Consider the following 17,863-nt stretch of genomic DNA (forward strand, 5'->3'; position numbering starts at 1 on the left):
CTGAAGAGCGGCCCAACTCCTTTCCTCCGGAGGTGGTTGGGGGAAGTTTCTCCTTGTACCCTTCTGCCTGGCTAACCATCACCAATGATTTTTGGGTGCAAAGGATTATAACCAGAAGTTATCATATCCCCTTCAATCTTTGTCCTGTCCCTTCAAAAAACCTTCCCAACGTTCCACCCAGTCAAAGGGAAGAAGCAGCACTAGAGATAGAAAAGCTGCTAAGAAAGAGAGTCATCCAAATAGTCCCTCCAGACCAGATAGGATCCGGATTCTACTCAAGACTATTTTTGGTGCCAAAGAAAACTGGGGACTGGAGACCAATTTTGGATCTCAGTGTATTGAACAAGTTTGTGAGAGTACAAAAATTCCAGATGGTCACAGTAGTCTATCCTTCCACTTTTGGAAAAAGACGATTGGATGTGCTCGCTAGATCTTCAAGATGTGTACTACCACATAAAAGTAGACAGGCCATAAAGAAGATTTCTGTGCGGGAGCCAGTCACTACCAGTTCAGAGTAACTGTCCTTCAGAATCTCTACAGCCCTTCAGAGTGTTCATAAAGTGCATGGCAGTTGTCACAGCTCACTTGTGACTTCAAGGATTCCAGGTGTTTCCATACCTAGACAACTGGCTCATTTCTTCCCCCACCAGACATCTACTGGAAGAAGCCCTGGCATACTCTCTCCTCGCTGCACAAAGGCTAGGCATAACCATAAACTTGCAAAAATCCAATCTCACCCCATCTCAGTCAACAGAATTCATAGGAGTTATGTTCGACACAAAGAGCTGCTATTCCAGAGCACAGAATTTTAAGGATAAAGCAACAACTGATTCCAATCCTTTCAAGGGAGAAATCCATGGCTCACTCGGTTCTGCAACTGTTGGGTTCCATGGCAGCCTCCATCACCATTGTCCCCCTGGCCAGGTTTCACATGAGGCTTCTACAATGACTACTGCTCACCCAATGGTATCCCTTTCAGCCATGATTCGAGTAGTAACCCACAGGTTTAAAACAGGATTTAAATTGGTGGATGACACACAATCTGTCACAATGGTCTCGCCCCTTCTCCACCCAGCAACCCAAGGCCACAGTGACCATGGACACCTCCCTGATGGGGTGGGAGGGCTATTTCAGGGTCAGACAGTCCAAGGCACTTGGTCCAAACTGGAGGCCCATCTGCATATAAATGTTCTAGAGCTGAGGGCAGCGCTTCTGGCGTTGCAAGCATTCCATCCCCTGCTGCCATCTGGAACAATTGCAATTCAATCAGACAACATGGCGGTGGTCTGGTACATCAACAGGCAAGGTGGAACCAAATCTTACCCCCTTTGTCGAAAGGCCATGAGGATATGGCAATGGCTATCAACCGTTTTTTTCTAGCAATGCACATTCCTAGGATTTCCAACGTGATAGCAGACAGACTCAGCAGTGCATTCTTCAACCTCACGATTGGTCCCTGAATCCCTTGATAGTGGCGGAAATCTTCCACAGCTGCGACCATCCTTGCTGCGACCACTTTGCATCCCCGACCAACTACAAATGCAGCAATTACATCACCCTGATTCCCCCTCCGGGACAGTCACCCAGGTACGCTGTAGTCCAGGATTTGCCCTCGGGTCTTCTTTATGCATTCCCACCCTTTCCCCAGATTGGTTCCCTTTCCTTTGGCCTCACCTACTAGATCGACCATGGATTCTCCATCCAACCCCGGAGTTGATCTCACATCCACAGAACCTGATTCATCCCACTTTGAACAGCCTGAAGCTCACAGCTTGCTTATTTCAATTCCCTTGATTGCCAGGCAGAATGATCTTTCTTTACCAGTACGTGACATTCTCATTGCATCTCATAAGTCTTCTACTAGAATTACTTATCTGAGCAAGTGGAAAAGATTTACCTGTTGGCTGAAAGATAAACAAGTAGATCCCTTCTCAGCACCAGTGTCGATAATACTAGACTATCTGGCCGACCTTTTCCAGTCGGGTCTGTCAGCTCTACTCTTAGAGTTCATTTGGCTGCAATTTCTAACTTTCATGAGGGTGTCCAAGATTCCTCTCTTATGTCCAACAAATTGTGCAAGACCTTCATAAAAGGTGTGAATCATCTGAAGCCACCTTTTAGAGAACTTATTCAACCATGGGATTTGTCATTAGTTCTACAAGCTCTGACAATGCCACCTTTCGAACCAGCCTCTTCTTGCGACCTCAAGCATTTGTCATGGAAAACCTTGTTTTTGGTCGCCATTACTTCTGCCAGACGTATTTCTGAGCTTCAAGCTTTATGTATCAAGAGTCCATACTTGATTTTTCATAGAGATAGTGTCTGTGAGAACTAATCCCTCTTTTCTACCAAAAGTGATCTCTGAAATGCCCATTAATCAAACCATTGAAGTGCCAGTTTTCCTTCCCAGTCATTCAAACAGAGGAGAGTACTGCCTACATACCCTAGATATCCACAGGCAAATCCATTTTTACTTAAACAGGACTAGGTCCTTCGTAAACCTGATTAGTTATTTTTGGCCTTTTCTGGACCTAGATTAGGATCTGCTGTTGCTAAGGTCACATTAGCTAGATGGTTGAAGGACTGTTTGACCTTTATTTATACACAACGTAATATCTCATTGCCTACTACCATGAAAGCTCATTCAACATGGTCCGTGGCAACTTCTGCTGCCTTCCATGCCAGAGCTTTTTTACATGACATCTATGCAGCTGCAACTTGGGCTATGCCTCATACCTTCATCAATCATTACAAATTGGATTTGGCCTCCAGGGGAAGAGCATCTTTTGGTTCTGTGGTGCTCAGGAATGTCCTTCCATGAGAGCCTCCCAGGAATAGAGGTAGCTGGGGACTCTGTCCCATGCATAAGGAATGAACGAGGATTAACAATATCAGATAAAGAAGTTATGTCTTACCATAACATTCCATCTGTATTGTTGATCCTCGTTCAAGTCATTACGACCCTCCCTCCTTCCCCCTCCTGTGGTTTCTAGTGGATCTCACCATCCAGTTCTCTTATGTTATTTGACCAGAGGTAGCCTCTACCTTCTTTGACTTGCAAACTCATTCTGAGGTAACAGGGAGAGGGGGATTGTAGGTGAGAGTTTAGCTTGAGTGTTTGAAGCTGACGCGAGCTTGGAAAATGGCCGGCTCAGTTCCGAGGTCGCAACTGATACTCGTGCGTAATGACTGAACAAGGATCAAAAATACACATGGAACATTATGGTAAGACATAACTTCTTTTTCCTTCTCGGTTCCAGGATCAAAATCACAGCACTCCTTGCTATGCTTTCTTGGAAAAATCTCTGCAGGTTGAAACCGTTGTGTTAACAAATATCTGTTACTAAAAAATCAGAATGCTACTGGTTTTATACACTGTTCTGCTACATCATTGCCTCTTAATATCACTTCACCCCCCCCAACCACCTTTAGGTGCTGTCCTGCTCCTGCTCTTTCTTTGTTTAGCACATTTACTTCTCTGTCAGGTTCTCACACAAAGGTTATATTAATCAAAAATGTTCCTGTGTGTTGAAGATTTTTGTATTACTGTGATTTAGAATTGTAAATTAGGCTCTCGTAATATTACATAGTCATAATACTGCTGGTATTACTAGCAAAGCTCTGTATGGCATGCTCTGTGCTTAGTCTAACATTTTCTTCATTGCATCCAAGCTATGTCTGATAAAAGCCCATATTGGAAGAGTGCATTTCCCTTGTTAACGAATATTAAAAAGTAAGATTGTCTGCTGGAAGTGTAGTCTGACCTGCTGTCTAGCCTGCAAACAGACAGCATGTTGACCGATATGTCATCCCTGCTTCTGTCATAGCCATTGTTTTATAACCCATATGTCTGCTAATGGAGACAGCATTATCAAGCCATAAAACAAGATATTTTTATCATGACACTGTTTTCTGCTTTCCTTAAACAGCTGTATGTGTTAATATGTATTACAATTGGTGTAGCGTCACAAGTTTAGATAAGCCAGTTTACAGACGTGTCTTACAACAGTTTTGCACGGTTCAAAAAGTTAAACTAGATGGGGATGATGATTTCAGAGGGAGCATCTGCGCACGATACATAATTAACACATACATAATGATATATAACATCTTTAGTCTCTGTAGCAGGCCATGGTGAATATTCTGACAACCGTTTCTGAACCCAAGACTGAGGGACTTGATTATGTATGGGATCCAACTCTCCTCTTTTTTTAAACAACCCTAAACCCATTTGTATAAGACGGTTAACTACGGAACATGAATACATGAGTTGCAGCTTTGTGGCATACATTAGTGCTAATCTAACAGCTGCAATACTTAAAAAATAATATAATTGCATAGCTATGGAAAATTCCTGTTTCTTGGTGACCTGAAAGTTAAGGTCAGAATTTTAATTTAGTGATGTCTACAAATGTTATTTCATTTTATGAAAAATTACATCCCAAAGATATCGAGCTTGAATTTCTAGTCCTACACAATTACCCACCAAGACATCCTGTCTTCCTTTACAAAGAGGTACTACATCATTGTCAGCAGACACCTTCCAGTGTCCTGTGATGACTGAGAGCTTCTTTAAAGTAGTTTCTGTCATCCACATCAGAGCAGCACTGAGTGCTCTGCTTTTTCCAGATTTGATGCTGGTGAAATAGGCATGATGGGCATTAAATGCCAGATTTAGGTAATAGGTGCACTGAATACCAGATCTCTGTAATATGGATTGAATGTCAGATATCAGTAATAGGAGCATTAAGTGCCAATCTAGGTAAGAGGGGCATGGAATACCAGGTCTCAGTAATAGGGGCATTGAATAAAGGCTGTGTTGATCACTCTCTGCTCTTAGTTTTCTCTGAGCTGCATACAGGTGGACATTTCTTGGTCAATTCTCTAGCTCCTGGTTCACAGCCAGTGTGCCAGAGGCTTTGAGGTTATTCTGCTTTAAGGCCAGTAATCAACAGAGTATGCCCCCTTTTCCCCACATATGCCAGTGATGGTTAAGTTGGTTTCTGATAGACTGGCATTGGGTAGACCAGCATCTGGCTTTCTGATTCATAATTCATAAGCTTCTAATTTCCCCTAGTCTGGTCTATCATTGGCAATCCTGGTTAAATCTGGATAAGAGTTCAGCCAGATGTTGGAACTGTTGCTTAGTCTTTTTTCTTTAAATACATTTATTAAATTATCACTTCAGACATAGGCAAATATACATTAACAGAAAAGAAAACAAACCATATTAACATTTTTTTCCATTTACAAACATTGTACATCACACATCTTTTCTTTTTTTCTATCATGACATAAATTGCTGCCTTGAGTTAAACCTCACTCCTCTTCCTCCTCCAGAATACTGTTCTGCCATGTGTTGTTCTCACAGTTTCCATTTATTTCTATGTAATTTTCACATTCCTTTTCAAAACATCCCTCAACTTGTTCTTTTATCTCTATTATAATATTCAATACTTCGAGTACAGTTGGTTTAGACTTTGATTTCTGTTTTCTAGTAATTGCTTTTTTTTGGCAGCCAACAGAATTAAACTTAATAAGACTTTTCTATGTCCAGGCAATTCAGATCCTGTGTCCCAGCTCAAAAGAAGTATTTCCTTAGTTACAGTCATTTGCACACCCATAATTCTTTGTCATCTTTAACATTTTTTAGCACTGTCCCCCTCATGACATGCATTTTGCTGTGTGTCAGGTAACCCTCTGATAGTTGTGCCAGTGCTGGAGACTCTAGCATTGGTCGCCTACCCTGTTCTTGATAACAGTGAACCGGTATAAGTTGATTGACCATCAGTTGCCCCACCATTGCAAGAACAAGAATGGTGCTCTCTAATTACTTTGAAGAGGATATTTTTGGGATACCTCCTTGCCCACTTACTAGAGTACACTGAATGCATTTCTCCATTGAGCTGTTTCATTCCTAAATAGATGTCCATTTCTTTCTTCGGACTGAGAGTAGGAGCCTTGAAGTATTTTCTCAGGAGGCTTTTTATTTGCAGCTATGTTGCCCCAGTGCTGATTTGGGCTTTGTTGAAATTGTTTTTCACTCTCCTGTGGAAGACAACTTTAACCTTGAGGAACTGCTGAGGTTCATGTGGGAGGGGAGGCTTCCTGCTCAGTAGTGCTCCTTTATCCTCATTGGATAGACTTGATGATTCCAGATAAGATTTGAGCTGTCTTTCATAGTGGGTGTTCCAGATGTTATTTAGTGCGGCTGATGTACAGAGCTGATAAGACTCCGCTATACAGAGCTGATTAGACTCAGCTCCTGTCTGCTTCATTTTGGCCCTGACACAGTGTAGGTAACATCAGTGTGTTCCTGAATGCAGTGAAGTGGGGTATATTTTGCAAGTCTGGAGATTGCATGGGCCTGTCAAACATACCTCTCAACCTGGAAACATCAAAAAGCTGGAAAAGGCCCATGAAAAATAGGTGCAAATCTGTACGCTGATTAACATATAATTTGCATACACAATTACGTAACCCCACCCACTCCAATGGAATTATGGGATACCAACTTTCAAATGCAAACTGAAGAACAGACAACCAAAATATGGCACCAGAGTCCCCCTGCAGCAATTCCAATGTCTCATTACCTGGCTATTTCACCGCATTTGCCATAAACATTAATGTGTGCATACTGCTTTACTTCTAAAATGATTATTTGAATTTTTTTTTACATTTTACAGCACAGCAATGCACAAACACCAGTAGGCATGTGGTAAACAAAACAATACTGTCTCACAATGAAAATAGACTTGGCATTAAAACGTCTCTGCCCTTGAAACTCACATTCATTGAAACAGCACTGAAACCCACACCACATTCAAATAAAATGCATCTGGCCAGTGGTGGATAAAGATTACCTTTGGTCTGTTTTCAAATCATTGGCCTCTTGCACACAAAACGAGAAACATACGTGTTCTTTTCTTTGATACACCGTCTTGATTTTATTAAATTATATTCCTTGTATAATATAACACACTTGTTAGACAGAGCGCATTTTAAATGTATTGTTTGAACATTTTTCCAGTAGACTGCACTGTAGGCAGTGAAACAAAATGCATGAACCAATAATGACAAAACTACCCAATTTAGAACACTTCCATCATAAAAGTCTACTTCCACACCCACACTATAAATAGAATGACAGTAGTGTAAGCCATAGGCATCTTGCACAGCTTCTCACACTTATTTTAAAGGTCAAAAACCAGGGACACATTTTAAACATTGCTTGTATAAATTTGTAAAGTTGCTAGAATAAAATGTGTTACCACCATGCATTTCACTGGCAAGTCTTGAACCCAGGACCCTATGCACTACAGTCAGAACAACATACCACTATGCCAAATCAACAGCTTCAGAAAAATAAGAAGACTGAAACTTAATGGCTTTCAATTCATTTTTCACTTTTCACTATAGCTGTTGACCTCTTAGCACAAAAAACTGGACAAACAAAGCCAATAATGGGGGAATACAAATTCAGTTCTCACTTCTCACCATAGCTCTCAACCTCTTAGCACAAAAAACCTGGACAAATAAAGCCAATAATGGGGAAATACAAATTCATTTCTCACTTCTCACCATAGCTGTCGACTCTTACACTTAAAAGCCTAGACAAAGCTCACAAGTGGTGGTGGCTAGGGACTTACCAGGGGCACAATTTAAACATTGCTTGAATAATTTTGTAAAGTTACTAGAATAAAATGTTGAGTTACCACCATGCATTTTACTGGCAAATTAAATGGGGACCAACCATGCCGAATTACTCTGTTTTTACAGAGTTTTGGGGTTCAAATAAAGGGGTGCCATGATTCCTGAGTGGCACCCCTGCATTTCCGATTTTTTTTTTCTTTTTTCTTTTGTTTTCCGATTTTTTTTTCTTTTTTCTTTTGTTTTTAAAGTGTGTGTGTGTGTGTGTGTGTGTGTGTGTGTGTGTGTGTGTGTGTGTGTGTGTGTGTGTGTATATACTGCCCCCCATTTAATACACCTGGTGGCTAGAGGTATTCAGGCTCAAACCCCGTACCTTGAGTACAGGGTAAAAAGAGCCTAAAGTCCCTAGCCACCACCACTTGTGAGCTTTGCCCAGGTTTTTTGTGCTAAGAGTTGAGAGCTATATTGAGAACTGAATTTGTATTCTCCCATTATTGGCTTTATTTGTCCAGTTTTTTTGTGCTAAGAGGTTGAGAGCTGTGGTGAGAAGTGAGAACTGAATTTGTATTCCCCTATTATTGGCTTCGTTTGTCCAGTTTTTTTGTGCTAAGAGGTTGAGAGCTGTGGTGAGAAGTGAGAAATGAATTCAGTAAATGATAGCCATTAAATTTCAGTCTTCCTATTTTTCAGGAAGCTGCTGATTTGGCATAGTGGTATGTTACTCTGATTGTAGTTCATAGGGTCCTGGGTTCAAGACTTGCCAGTGAAATGCATGCTGGTAACACATTTTATTCTAGCAACTTTACAAAATTGTACAAGCAATGTTTAAAATGTGTCCCTGGTTTTTGACCATTTGCCCCCCCCCCCAAAAAAAAATGAAATTGAAAATAAGTGCAAGAAGCTGTGCAAAATGCATATGGCTTTCACTACTGTCATTTTATTTATAGTGTGGGTGTGGAAGTAGACTTTTATGATGGAAATGTTCTGAATTAGGCAGTTTTGTCATTATTAGTTCATGCATTTTGTTTCATTGCCTACAGTGCAGTCTACTGGAAAAATGTTCAAACAATAAATGTAAAATGTGCTCTGTCTAAGTGTGCTGTATTATGCAAGGAATATAATTTAATAAAGTCAGGAAGGTGTATCAAAGAACGTATGTATGTTTCTTGTTTTGTGTGCAAGGGGCCAATGATTTGAAAACAGCCCAAAGGTAATCTTTATCCACCACTGGCCAGATGCATTTTCTTTGGATGTTGTGTGGGTTTCAATGCCTTTTCATTGAATGTGAGTTTCAAGGGCAGAGAAGTTTTAATGACAAGTCTGTTTTCATTGTGAGACAGTATTGCTTTGTTTGCCAGCTGTCTATTAGTGTTTATGCATTGTTGTGCTGTAAAATGTAAAAGTAAAATCCAAGTAATCATTGTAGAAGTAAAGCAGTATGCACACATTAGTGTTTATGGTAAATGGGGTGAAATACCCAGGTAATGGGACACTGGAATGGCAGCAGGGGGACTCTGGTGCCATATTTTGGTTGTCTGATCTTCAGTTTGCATTTGAAAGTTGGTATCCCACAATTCCATTGGAGTGGGTGGGGTTGTGTAATTATGTATGCAAATTAGATGTTAATCAGCGTACAGATTTGTACCTATTTTTCATATTCCTTGTCCAGATTTTTTGATGTTTCCAGGTTGAAAGGTATGCTTGGCACCCCTTCATTTGAACCCCAAAACTCAGTAAAAAGTAATTCAGCACGCTTGGGAGATATGCTGTCAAGGGTCTATTTCATTTTCCCTAACTTCCAGTTGACTGACACCCATTTGACTGACCCCATTTGACTGAAATTTAATTTGACTGACACTTCATTTGACTGACAAGTATTATTGGCAGTCTCCAGAGCACTGTAAGGCAAGTAAATGGAATATGTCCCCTTCCTCACTGTAGTGCGATCTTGGAGTTAGAATATATAGTTAGGGGGGGTGTGGGGGAACAGCCCCCCAAAATGTGGGGTGTGGGGACTGTGCCCCCACACACCCCCTAACTATATATTCTAACTCCAGGGTCTCACTACAGTGGGGAAGGGGACATATTCCATTTACTTGCCTTACAGTGCTCTGGTGACTGCCAATAATACTTGTCAGTCAAATGAAGTGTCAGTCAAATGAAATTTCAGTCATCTGGTCTCAGTCAAATGGGTGCCAATCAATTGGAAGTTAGGGCAAATGAAGTTAGACCTGCTGTCAAGCAGGTATATCTTTTTGCCTCTTGTGTAGAAACTTTCATGGGTTTATATTTGTAGTCTGGTTAGTCTGAGCAGGTGAGCTTTCCATTCTTTGGCAGGTATGGCAATAGTGTTTGCTTTTCAAGATATTTAAGAAGACCAGTTTCAAACTCTACTTCTACGGGTGCAGATTGGATTCTTGTACTTTAGGATTTTGTATGAACTAGTTACCCCTTATCCGCAGCCACTTCATATCTTTAGGTATGGTCCAAGTCTGCAACTTAGTTAGACATTAGAGCTGATGAGAATATTCTCTTCTGTTTGTCACATTTTCTGCACCTGTCACCCTGGACACAGAGACCCATGCCAGGACAGTTGACCATTTAAATCTGTTTTGAGCATGTGTTTTTACATCTTCAGTGCTCATCCCAAGCTGATTCTGTACCTGCCACATGCCTCTTGGGACTTTGCATCCTGCCTGTTTTCTGTTTCATTCACAAGGATCTTTTTATTTTCTGCACAGTGGTGATGGATTTTGAAATGTTTGCATATAGTTTGGATTACAGACTGGGGATCTGTTTGTAGGATGGGTTTTCACTGGGCTTACTTTGTCTTTCTCCTATTGCATTTAAGGTTCTTGGCTTTTGTTGGTTTCTGATGGAAGATCCTCTAACTGTAGCATCCCTTTCTGTGTAGTCCAGATCATAAATAGACATTTAGTCACCTATTTTCATTCCTTCTGGTCACAGAGACTACCTGTGTAGCTGGTTCTTTGGCCATATTGTCTTCTCATAGGTAGTTTCAACTGTACTGCATGCAAGGCTTTCTGTGGCTATTTTATCAAAAAGTTATGTGAGTGTAACTGCGTTAGCAAACTGACTGCAAGCAGTAGTTGATCTCATTGAGGCATCTTTATTAGTTCATATATGCCTTCTGCACCTCTGGGTTAGATACTGTTATCTTGCCACCCACCTGGCATTATATAAATGCTAAATGCTTTAAAAACCGACCCATACGTGGTTAGTTGGCGAGCAGACTGGTTGAAAGATAAAACCTACACAGTGCAGGTTGTAGGTACCTCATCAAAAAGTATGAAAGAGACCAATGCTGTCCCTTGGGGTCCAGTGCTGGAACCTCTCCTTCGTTATTTACTTCTGAGATCTCCAAACAGATAGATGTGACTTCTGCCTAATAAATGTTGCAGAGAACTGCAAAGTGGGGTGTTGTTGCTAATTCACCTCCTGAATTAACTATTAAATGTTCAGAAATTAAATGCTAAATATGTAGCATCACCACTTTTGGTAGACAACACCTCCCCTCGTCATACTCATCATATTGTGTAGACAGTGCACCAATACACAATTCACTGAAGTGTGCATTTAATGTCATTCATTATGCATTTGTCTTAACTTGTAGTATCTGTGGAGTTTTCTCCCTTGGCCTTCAGAAAAAGTTTTTTTTTCTGTCTATTCAGAGATTCCTTGGTAAGTAAGTAAGTAAATAAATTAAATGAAAATGTAGTCAGAGATCTCAAAGTTCCTAACCAAAAAAAAAATTCACATGCCTGAAGTCCCTGAGCTACCAAGAAAGCCTGGAAGCTGTATTCCTTTATTCGGCATCTTAAAGACTTTTGAAGAAAAACCTGTTTCACTTACTACCCAGTTGTTCTGGACCACCTTTTTCTCCAACTAGTCCAATGTCTCCACCATTACTAGAATCAGGTACTTAAATATTTACCAACAGGTAAATAAAAAAATGGTTGAGAGACCAGTTTATAACCCATCACTCCTCAAAACTTGGAATAAATTTCCCCTATATGTTAAACACTGTCATTCTTTAAACATAAGCTAGATGGCAGGATTGGCTTCCACAAATTTACTCTGGGATTGACCTGTTTAGCCCTCCTGGAGAAATGAGGTGCAGTCTGAGGGAGGGTATTGGGGATTGGCACGTGTAAATGGCCTTAGGACTTGGTGACCTTGGAATATCTATGAAATCTATAAGAGGGCTAGCTGTAAACTCTAGTCTGAAAATGAGGACGAATGATGCTCTTTAGTACATATGAAATGTAATTATTTAGTGTAGCACTAGATTTGCTTGGATGTTTCATTCTTCACTACCATCCACTACACACAATCCCTTTCCTTTAGGACAGAGTATTTTCATGATGCATGTGATGATAGGAGGGTACTGCTAGCCATGCCAGGAGACATAAGGCATTGTATGTATAACTTAAGCCAGTATAGCTAGCTAGAATTTTGTGAGTAATTATATGTCATTTGTATATCAAATTGATTTGTACAGATGCTTGTGCTGAAAATGTGTTTGTGAGGTTTGCTTGTATTAAAATATATCAACAATGCGCCCTACTGTAAGGAAAATTAATGTACTTATATTATTGTAACTGAATTAAGTGTATACAGTGTAACATCATATACTGGAAGGGAAGAGGTTAACATACCTGTCTTTAAAATATATCTGAAATTAAATTACTTTATGGGTTAAGCCATAAAGATGTTATCCCGCAGTTTTGAATGGAACCAGAAACACAGTGTCTGTGCTAGTGTATAGGTTGTAGCTCCTGTAGGAAGAGTGGAATAGTTTTATGACTTCCAGCAGCTGCACCACATCTGAGCAATACTCTGTCTGTGAGTATTGTAGCACATACGTGCTAAAATCCTGGCAATTTCTGGAGTTGGTGATAGTGTGGGAAACAGAGCAGATGACCAGATGTATGTGATGTCATTTTGTACAGAAGTAATGTTTTAATATTAGAGGAGACTGAAGTCTCAGCAGCAATTCTGTATTCTGTCCTATATCTGACAACAAGGACGCTCATCCATCTTGACTTGCTCTGTTCAGTAAGTGGGAACAGTAATTCTTTTAGTTGATCAGGAATATACAGTGAGACTAGCTAAATACTGTTTTTCTGTAACTGTGTGAAACTTTCTGTTGGTGTTATTTTTACTACTTCATGTGTCTGAAACTCTGGTGTTTACTGTAAATAGATATTTAGTATTTTCATGTTCTTTTATTATTTATTATTAAATATGTTTAAACTTTTCATTGTGGCTGGTCCATTTTAGAAAATATTTAAGTTTTGGGAGTATTTGCAGGTATTTATTTGGTGATAACTCTGGCCACTTCTGAAAGCCTGGCTGTTCTTCACTCAGTGTAACTGGATACCTTTTTTAGAGCCTTGTAGTAACTGACTGATGGCAGTGAATGTACCTTATAGAATGGGCAAACTTGGTAGAGCGGGTAATCTGTGCCAGCCTTTCCCAGGTGTGTGTGTGTGTGTGTGTGTGTGTGTGTGTGTGTGTGTGTGTGTGTGTGTGTGTGTGTGTGTGTGAAAATTAAATCTCCTTGGAGAAGGGACACAAAGCACTGGTTTCACAGAGGGGGTGCTGGATGACTTGGCTTGGACACTCTGCTGAGGACCTAACCCTACAGTTATGCCATTGGGGGAATCTTACTGAGGACCTGGGGGGGGGGGCAGAAAGAGACACCCAGACCCCAGACTGTGTGTGTGTGTCCTGTGTGCTCTTAAGGGAAATTGTGCTTGATGCAGGAAGGCCTGCATCTAGAAATAGTGTGTGTGTACATTTCTGTTCCAAGTGACAGTCCCTCTCTAATGTCAGTGGCAAGAATTCAGGCTCCTTGATTACTGGCCCAGAGTGGGGACGTCACAACTTGGATTTTTCGTTTCATTCAAGTTGTCATAACACAAAACTGCTGTATGGTAAGATTGCATGTGTCTTCCTTTATCTTCCCTACTAAGCAGTAGCATGTATAGTGGCCTCTTGAGTCTCTCTCTTTTTTTTCATTTACATAGCACAGTTACTCCAGGTGTGAAATCTGATGGCATTTTTCTTGGAATACTTGAGCATGGACCCTTCATGTTTGCCTCTAGTGTGGAAACCACATACAGTTTTCTCCACAACAATAACTGATGTACTGTCCTCTAAACACTTACTTCTTTTAGTGCTACCTTACATTTTTGAGGCATTATTATACAGTACCTGTCAGAGAGCTGCTTTCAGATGCTGGGACCAAGCCTTCATTGTGATTTGTCATTTTAAGGCATTCTGGATGCTATATCAAGCCATAGACTGTCCAGCATTCATTATTGGTGCTTCTTTGGTATCTTTGTATCCCACACTTGGATAGTCATCAGTGGGTCAGCATAGTAGCCCTTCAGGAGTGGTTTTACAGAAAAATCTTCCTGGTTTTATATCCTGGCAGTCATTTAGTTTGGTTGTTGGACCTTAACCTGATTTCTTTTGTAGTTTCTTGCCTACCTTCACTGGGCCTGGAGCTTGAATGTGGGAATGATTCCTGCATGGAAATCCCTTCTTTGCCCTTAACATTCTTTAGAGTAGCCTCACAAATTTGTCCAGATGTCTACCAGATTTGACTTCCAGGAGTACCCATACCCTTTGGCATTTTTGTGGATTGGAATCATGTTTTTTTTTTTTTTTTGCCTTCCACTCTTCCACTCTAACACTGGGTATCCAGTGATCCTTTCCAGACAATCATGGTGATGAGACCAACATCCTTGGACACCATCAGAGTAAACATTGTGAGTCTACTTTGTTGCCTTAAGTATTTAAAAATACATATTTTGCTAGCATTGGCTTCATACTGGTTTCTTCAATAATTTTATGTCATAGTCCTCTCCTTTTTTGGTTAGACATAACAGTTCTTACTCAAGAAGATTCCTGATGGGGCTGTGGTCCTGAAGATCTCCAGGGAATACACTGATGGGTTACCCTGGCAATCTCCAGTGATACTTCCACATCCACTGATTTTAGTGTCATCCAGTACAATGGACTGCAGGTTGAGTCTTGTTTGAATGTACATATGAGGTCTGTATGGCATCATCCTGCGTATTCATTATAACGGTGATAGAAGTCTTTACTTGGAAACCTTTTGGCTGGCATCTTTTTTATTGAAGCTTTGAAGCATATCTGGTATTAGGGGACCCCCCCCCAGCCTTCAGTTAAGATATTTAGAAGAGTTATGCTACCTCACCTTTTTTGTTGTATTTCTTAGTCTTCTATAAGGAAAGCAGGTGAGACTTTCCCCTAATGGAAAATCTCTGATGGTCATGTCTTTTTTGTCCATGAAGCATTGGTGTGTTTTGAAGATTGCTTTACTGGGATCTTTCTCCCATTGAAGGAATATAAGCAAATACTATTGTTGTGTAAGGTTGGGAATGGGAAGTCCATGGCTCAGACTTATTCTACAGAGGCGCCTTTGAGACCTTTAATCTAGTTACTGGCACTAGATCTTTCACCTAAATCTGTTTCTTTTGTCCCACCAAGCTAGTTTGGGTAAACCCTTTAAGAGCCAACCACACAGGAGGATTAATTAAATATATATCCCTCCCACCCCCCTGTTAGAGGTAAGATAATTTACTACAGAACTTTTTTGTTGTTGATTTCCCGATTTCATAGTGGTCCAGAAACTGGAGACTGAGGACTGTGGATAGAACAAAGTGGAATAGTGGCCTGAAAAGATCTTTGATGGTTTGAACATAAATAAGGTGAGGTAGTCCTTGACAATAAGGATGTCTGAAGCCTACAAGATCTAAAATTGTGGAAAATACATAACTTTTATTTATTTCTAAGAAAAATTTAATTGAATTTGTTGTGATATTGGTTGTCTGCCTTCTCCACCAAAGTCTGTAAATATCCGTGATTGTGTTATTCACATAATCATGCAGTGTTTTTTTTGTCTTGAGAAACTGCATGATTGAAACTTGAAGCTTTGAAAGCCTTTGTAATAAACTGTATAAACTGAAAACGAAACTGAGTTTGAGGTAGAATGAAAAGAAGTCAGGCAGTGTAAGGAACATGTGGTCCAATCTGACTACTTCAGTAATCTCCATAAAATCTAAGGATATAAAAGTGACAGAAAAAGAGAGAGTGAAGTCCCACCAATAACTATAGGGAGAATGCATATAGGTTACTATAAAGTGTACATTAAGAGGAATACCAGTGCACAGTTTTATGTAGTCTGTTTCTGAACAAACATCAGAAAGCTTTGCTAGTATTTAATTATTTTGTGTTATTCTATGAGAAATCAATATTTCTTTTAGATAAAATTCCGAGGAAGCATGAATGGTTTCAAAAGAAAGTTACAATAACCTTTCCAGAAATAACATGCTTGTCTCTAGCCTTTCTTCTGTTAAAAAAGTCTTGAAGTATGTCATGTGAATTTGAGTTTGTGCTTCAGTGGATCTCTTGTGGAGACAGAAGTATGTGATAAGGACCTGAAACAGTTAGTTATGTCACTGTCTGTAACTAATGCTTTTTTTTTTTTTTTTTGCAGGTAATCAGCTTCTTCAGTTCTCGACTAGAGCAGGCTGGAGCCGATCTGTCAGTTGAGCGAGTTCTGGAAGTAATCAAACAGGGAGCTGTTGCACTGCCCAAAGACAGACTGAAAGTAAGTAATGCTGCAGAATTTACATGTGAGGCATGTAATACACAGAGCACCAGTACAAGGTGAACTTTATTGTGTATTTTATTTGAAGAATGAGTACCTATGAGCTAAGTGTAGAAAGTGTGGGGGCTGCTGTGACCTTTTGAGAGTCGCATATGAAATTGGCATTTGTAATGGATGCTTCTTAAAACTGATCTCAGCACCAGTGATGGTAGTATAATCAGTGGAGTTGTTTTCATTTCATTTTACATCTGAAAACTGGAAACTCAAAGGCTGAGAAAATCTACTGCTGCAGCCTCTGATCATTGTTAAAATGCAACCCGCTGTATAAGCTCTTATGGAAAATTAAGGAAAATGTTGATTTTTGACATGATCTTTTTGTATGCTGCTGCTGATTGGTAGTACTTCATAATGTAGTAGAGAATATACTGAAGAGTTATAGATCAATATATGTGTACAAGATTTATACACACATTCTGAAAGAGGTGATAGCAGTAGACATCAGGCCAGCCTATTCCAGCTGCAACCCTTTGTATTTCTCAAATCATTTAACCTAGTCCTTGGATCTGCTTCCCTCTCCCTAGTCCAGTAATTTTACCCCCACATTCTACTTGAGAAACCTGTGTTTTCAGCCAGCTGAAGTGTTGTTTGCAATATGCAGTTAAGAATGTGAATAAGCAAGAGGTTCCCTGAAATGTCATAGACTTACGGTAACATAGGTTCATAGGTTCATAGGTTATTACTAAGCTAACTGCCCTTGCGAGCCATTGTAAGCCTAGCCAATTATCCCTTGTGAGACTCAAACTCTGCACCTTATGTTTGTAAGGCGAACACCTTAACCATTAGGCCACCCTCCCATCCCAACAGGGAATGCATTGGTCACTGTGCATCTAAAGGAAGTTGTGAAACTGTAGTTAAAGGCATACTCCAACTGTTAAAACACAGCTATCCAACAAGACCATGAGAATAAAAACCCTTGAAGAACAGATGCTGAAAAATTGAAAAGTAAAGGCACAGATTTTCAGGAACTTTCAGATCAGCCCCTTAGTAAATGTTGAAGAACGTCCAGCATGGTGTTGATAAAATAACAGGCAGAATGTACCAAAGTAATAGCCTACCAGTAAATATCAATGATTAAGTATGCTCTGAACATGGTTTTATTACTTCAGCTTTGAGTACATTTTTGCCTACTTTTTTTACCTCTACACCAAACACACACACACACACAAAGTTGTTTCCTTATCTAAGGAACCCCTTTTTCGTATTGTGCTAGAATTATGAGAAGACTCATTGAATTCATAGTACGGGTACAGTAGACTCTGGCAGCCTCCCCATCAAATTCTTGAAGACATTTTGCCATGTTACTGTCAAGTCACTGACTATTATCTTCACTGTCCTCCATTGTTATCCAAAAGTTATAAAAAAACATCTGTCATCCCTGCATTTCCTAAGGGAAGGTATTCCTCTCTGCTAAACAACTGTGTGCCTGTTTCATTATTTTACCCTTTTTCCAGAATGCTTGAATTTTAACATTTGCCCAAAGCACCT

General features: G+C 40.1%; 1 protein-coding gene across 1 annotated transcript in view; it reads left to right on the forward strand.

Moving 5' to 3' along the window:
- Window positions 1-17,863, forward strand: part of DYM (dymeclin) — a gene marked incomplete in the record, with an annotated part of 2,754,049 nt that overhangs the window by 2,240,868 nt on the left and 495,318 nt on the right. The window contains 1 exon segment of the mRNA XM_044081708.1: window positions 16,205-16,318. Within this exon segment, the coding sequence (XP_043937643.1) occupies window positions 16,205-16,318 (114 nt within the window).

Source organism: Protopterus annectens, chromosome 1.part1 (assembly GCF_019279795.1).
Source record: "Protopterus annectens isolate FY-2018-M chromosome 1.part1, PAN1.0, whole genome shotgun sequence".
Lineage (NCBI taxonomy): Eukaryota > Metazoa > Chordata > Ceratodontiformes > Protopteridae > Protopterus > Protopterus annectens.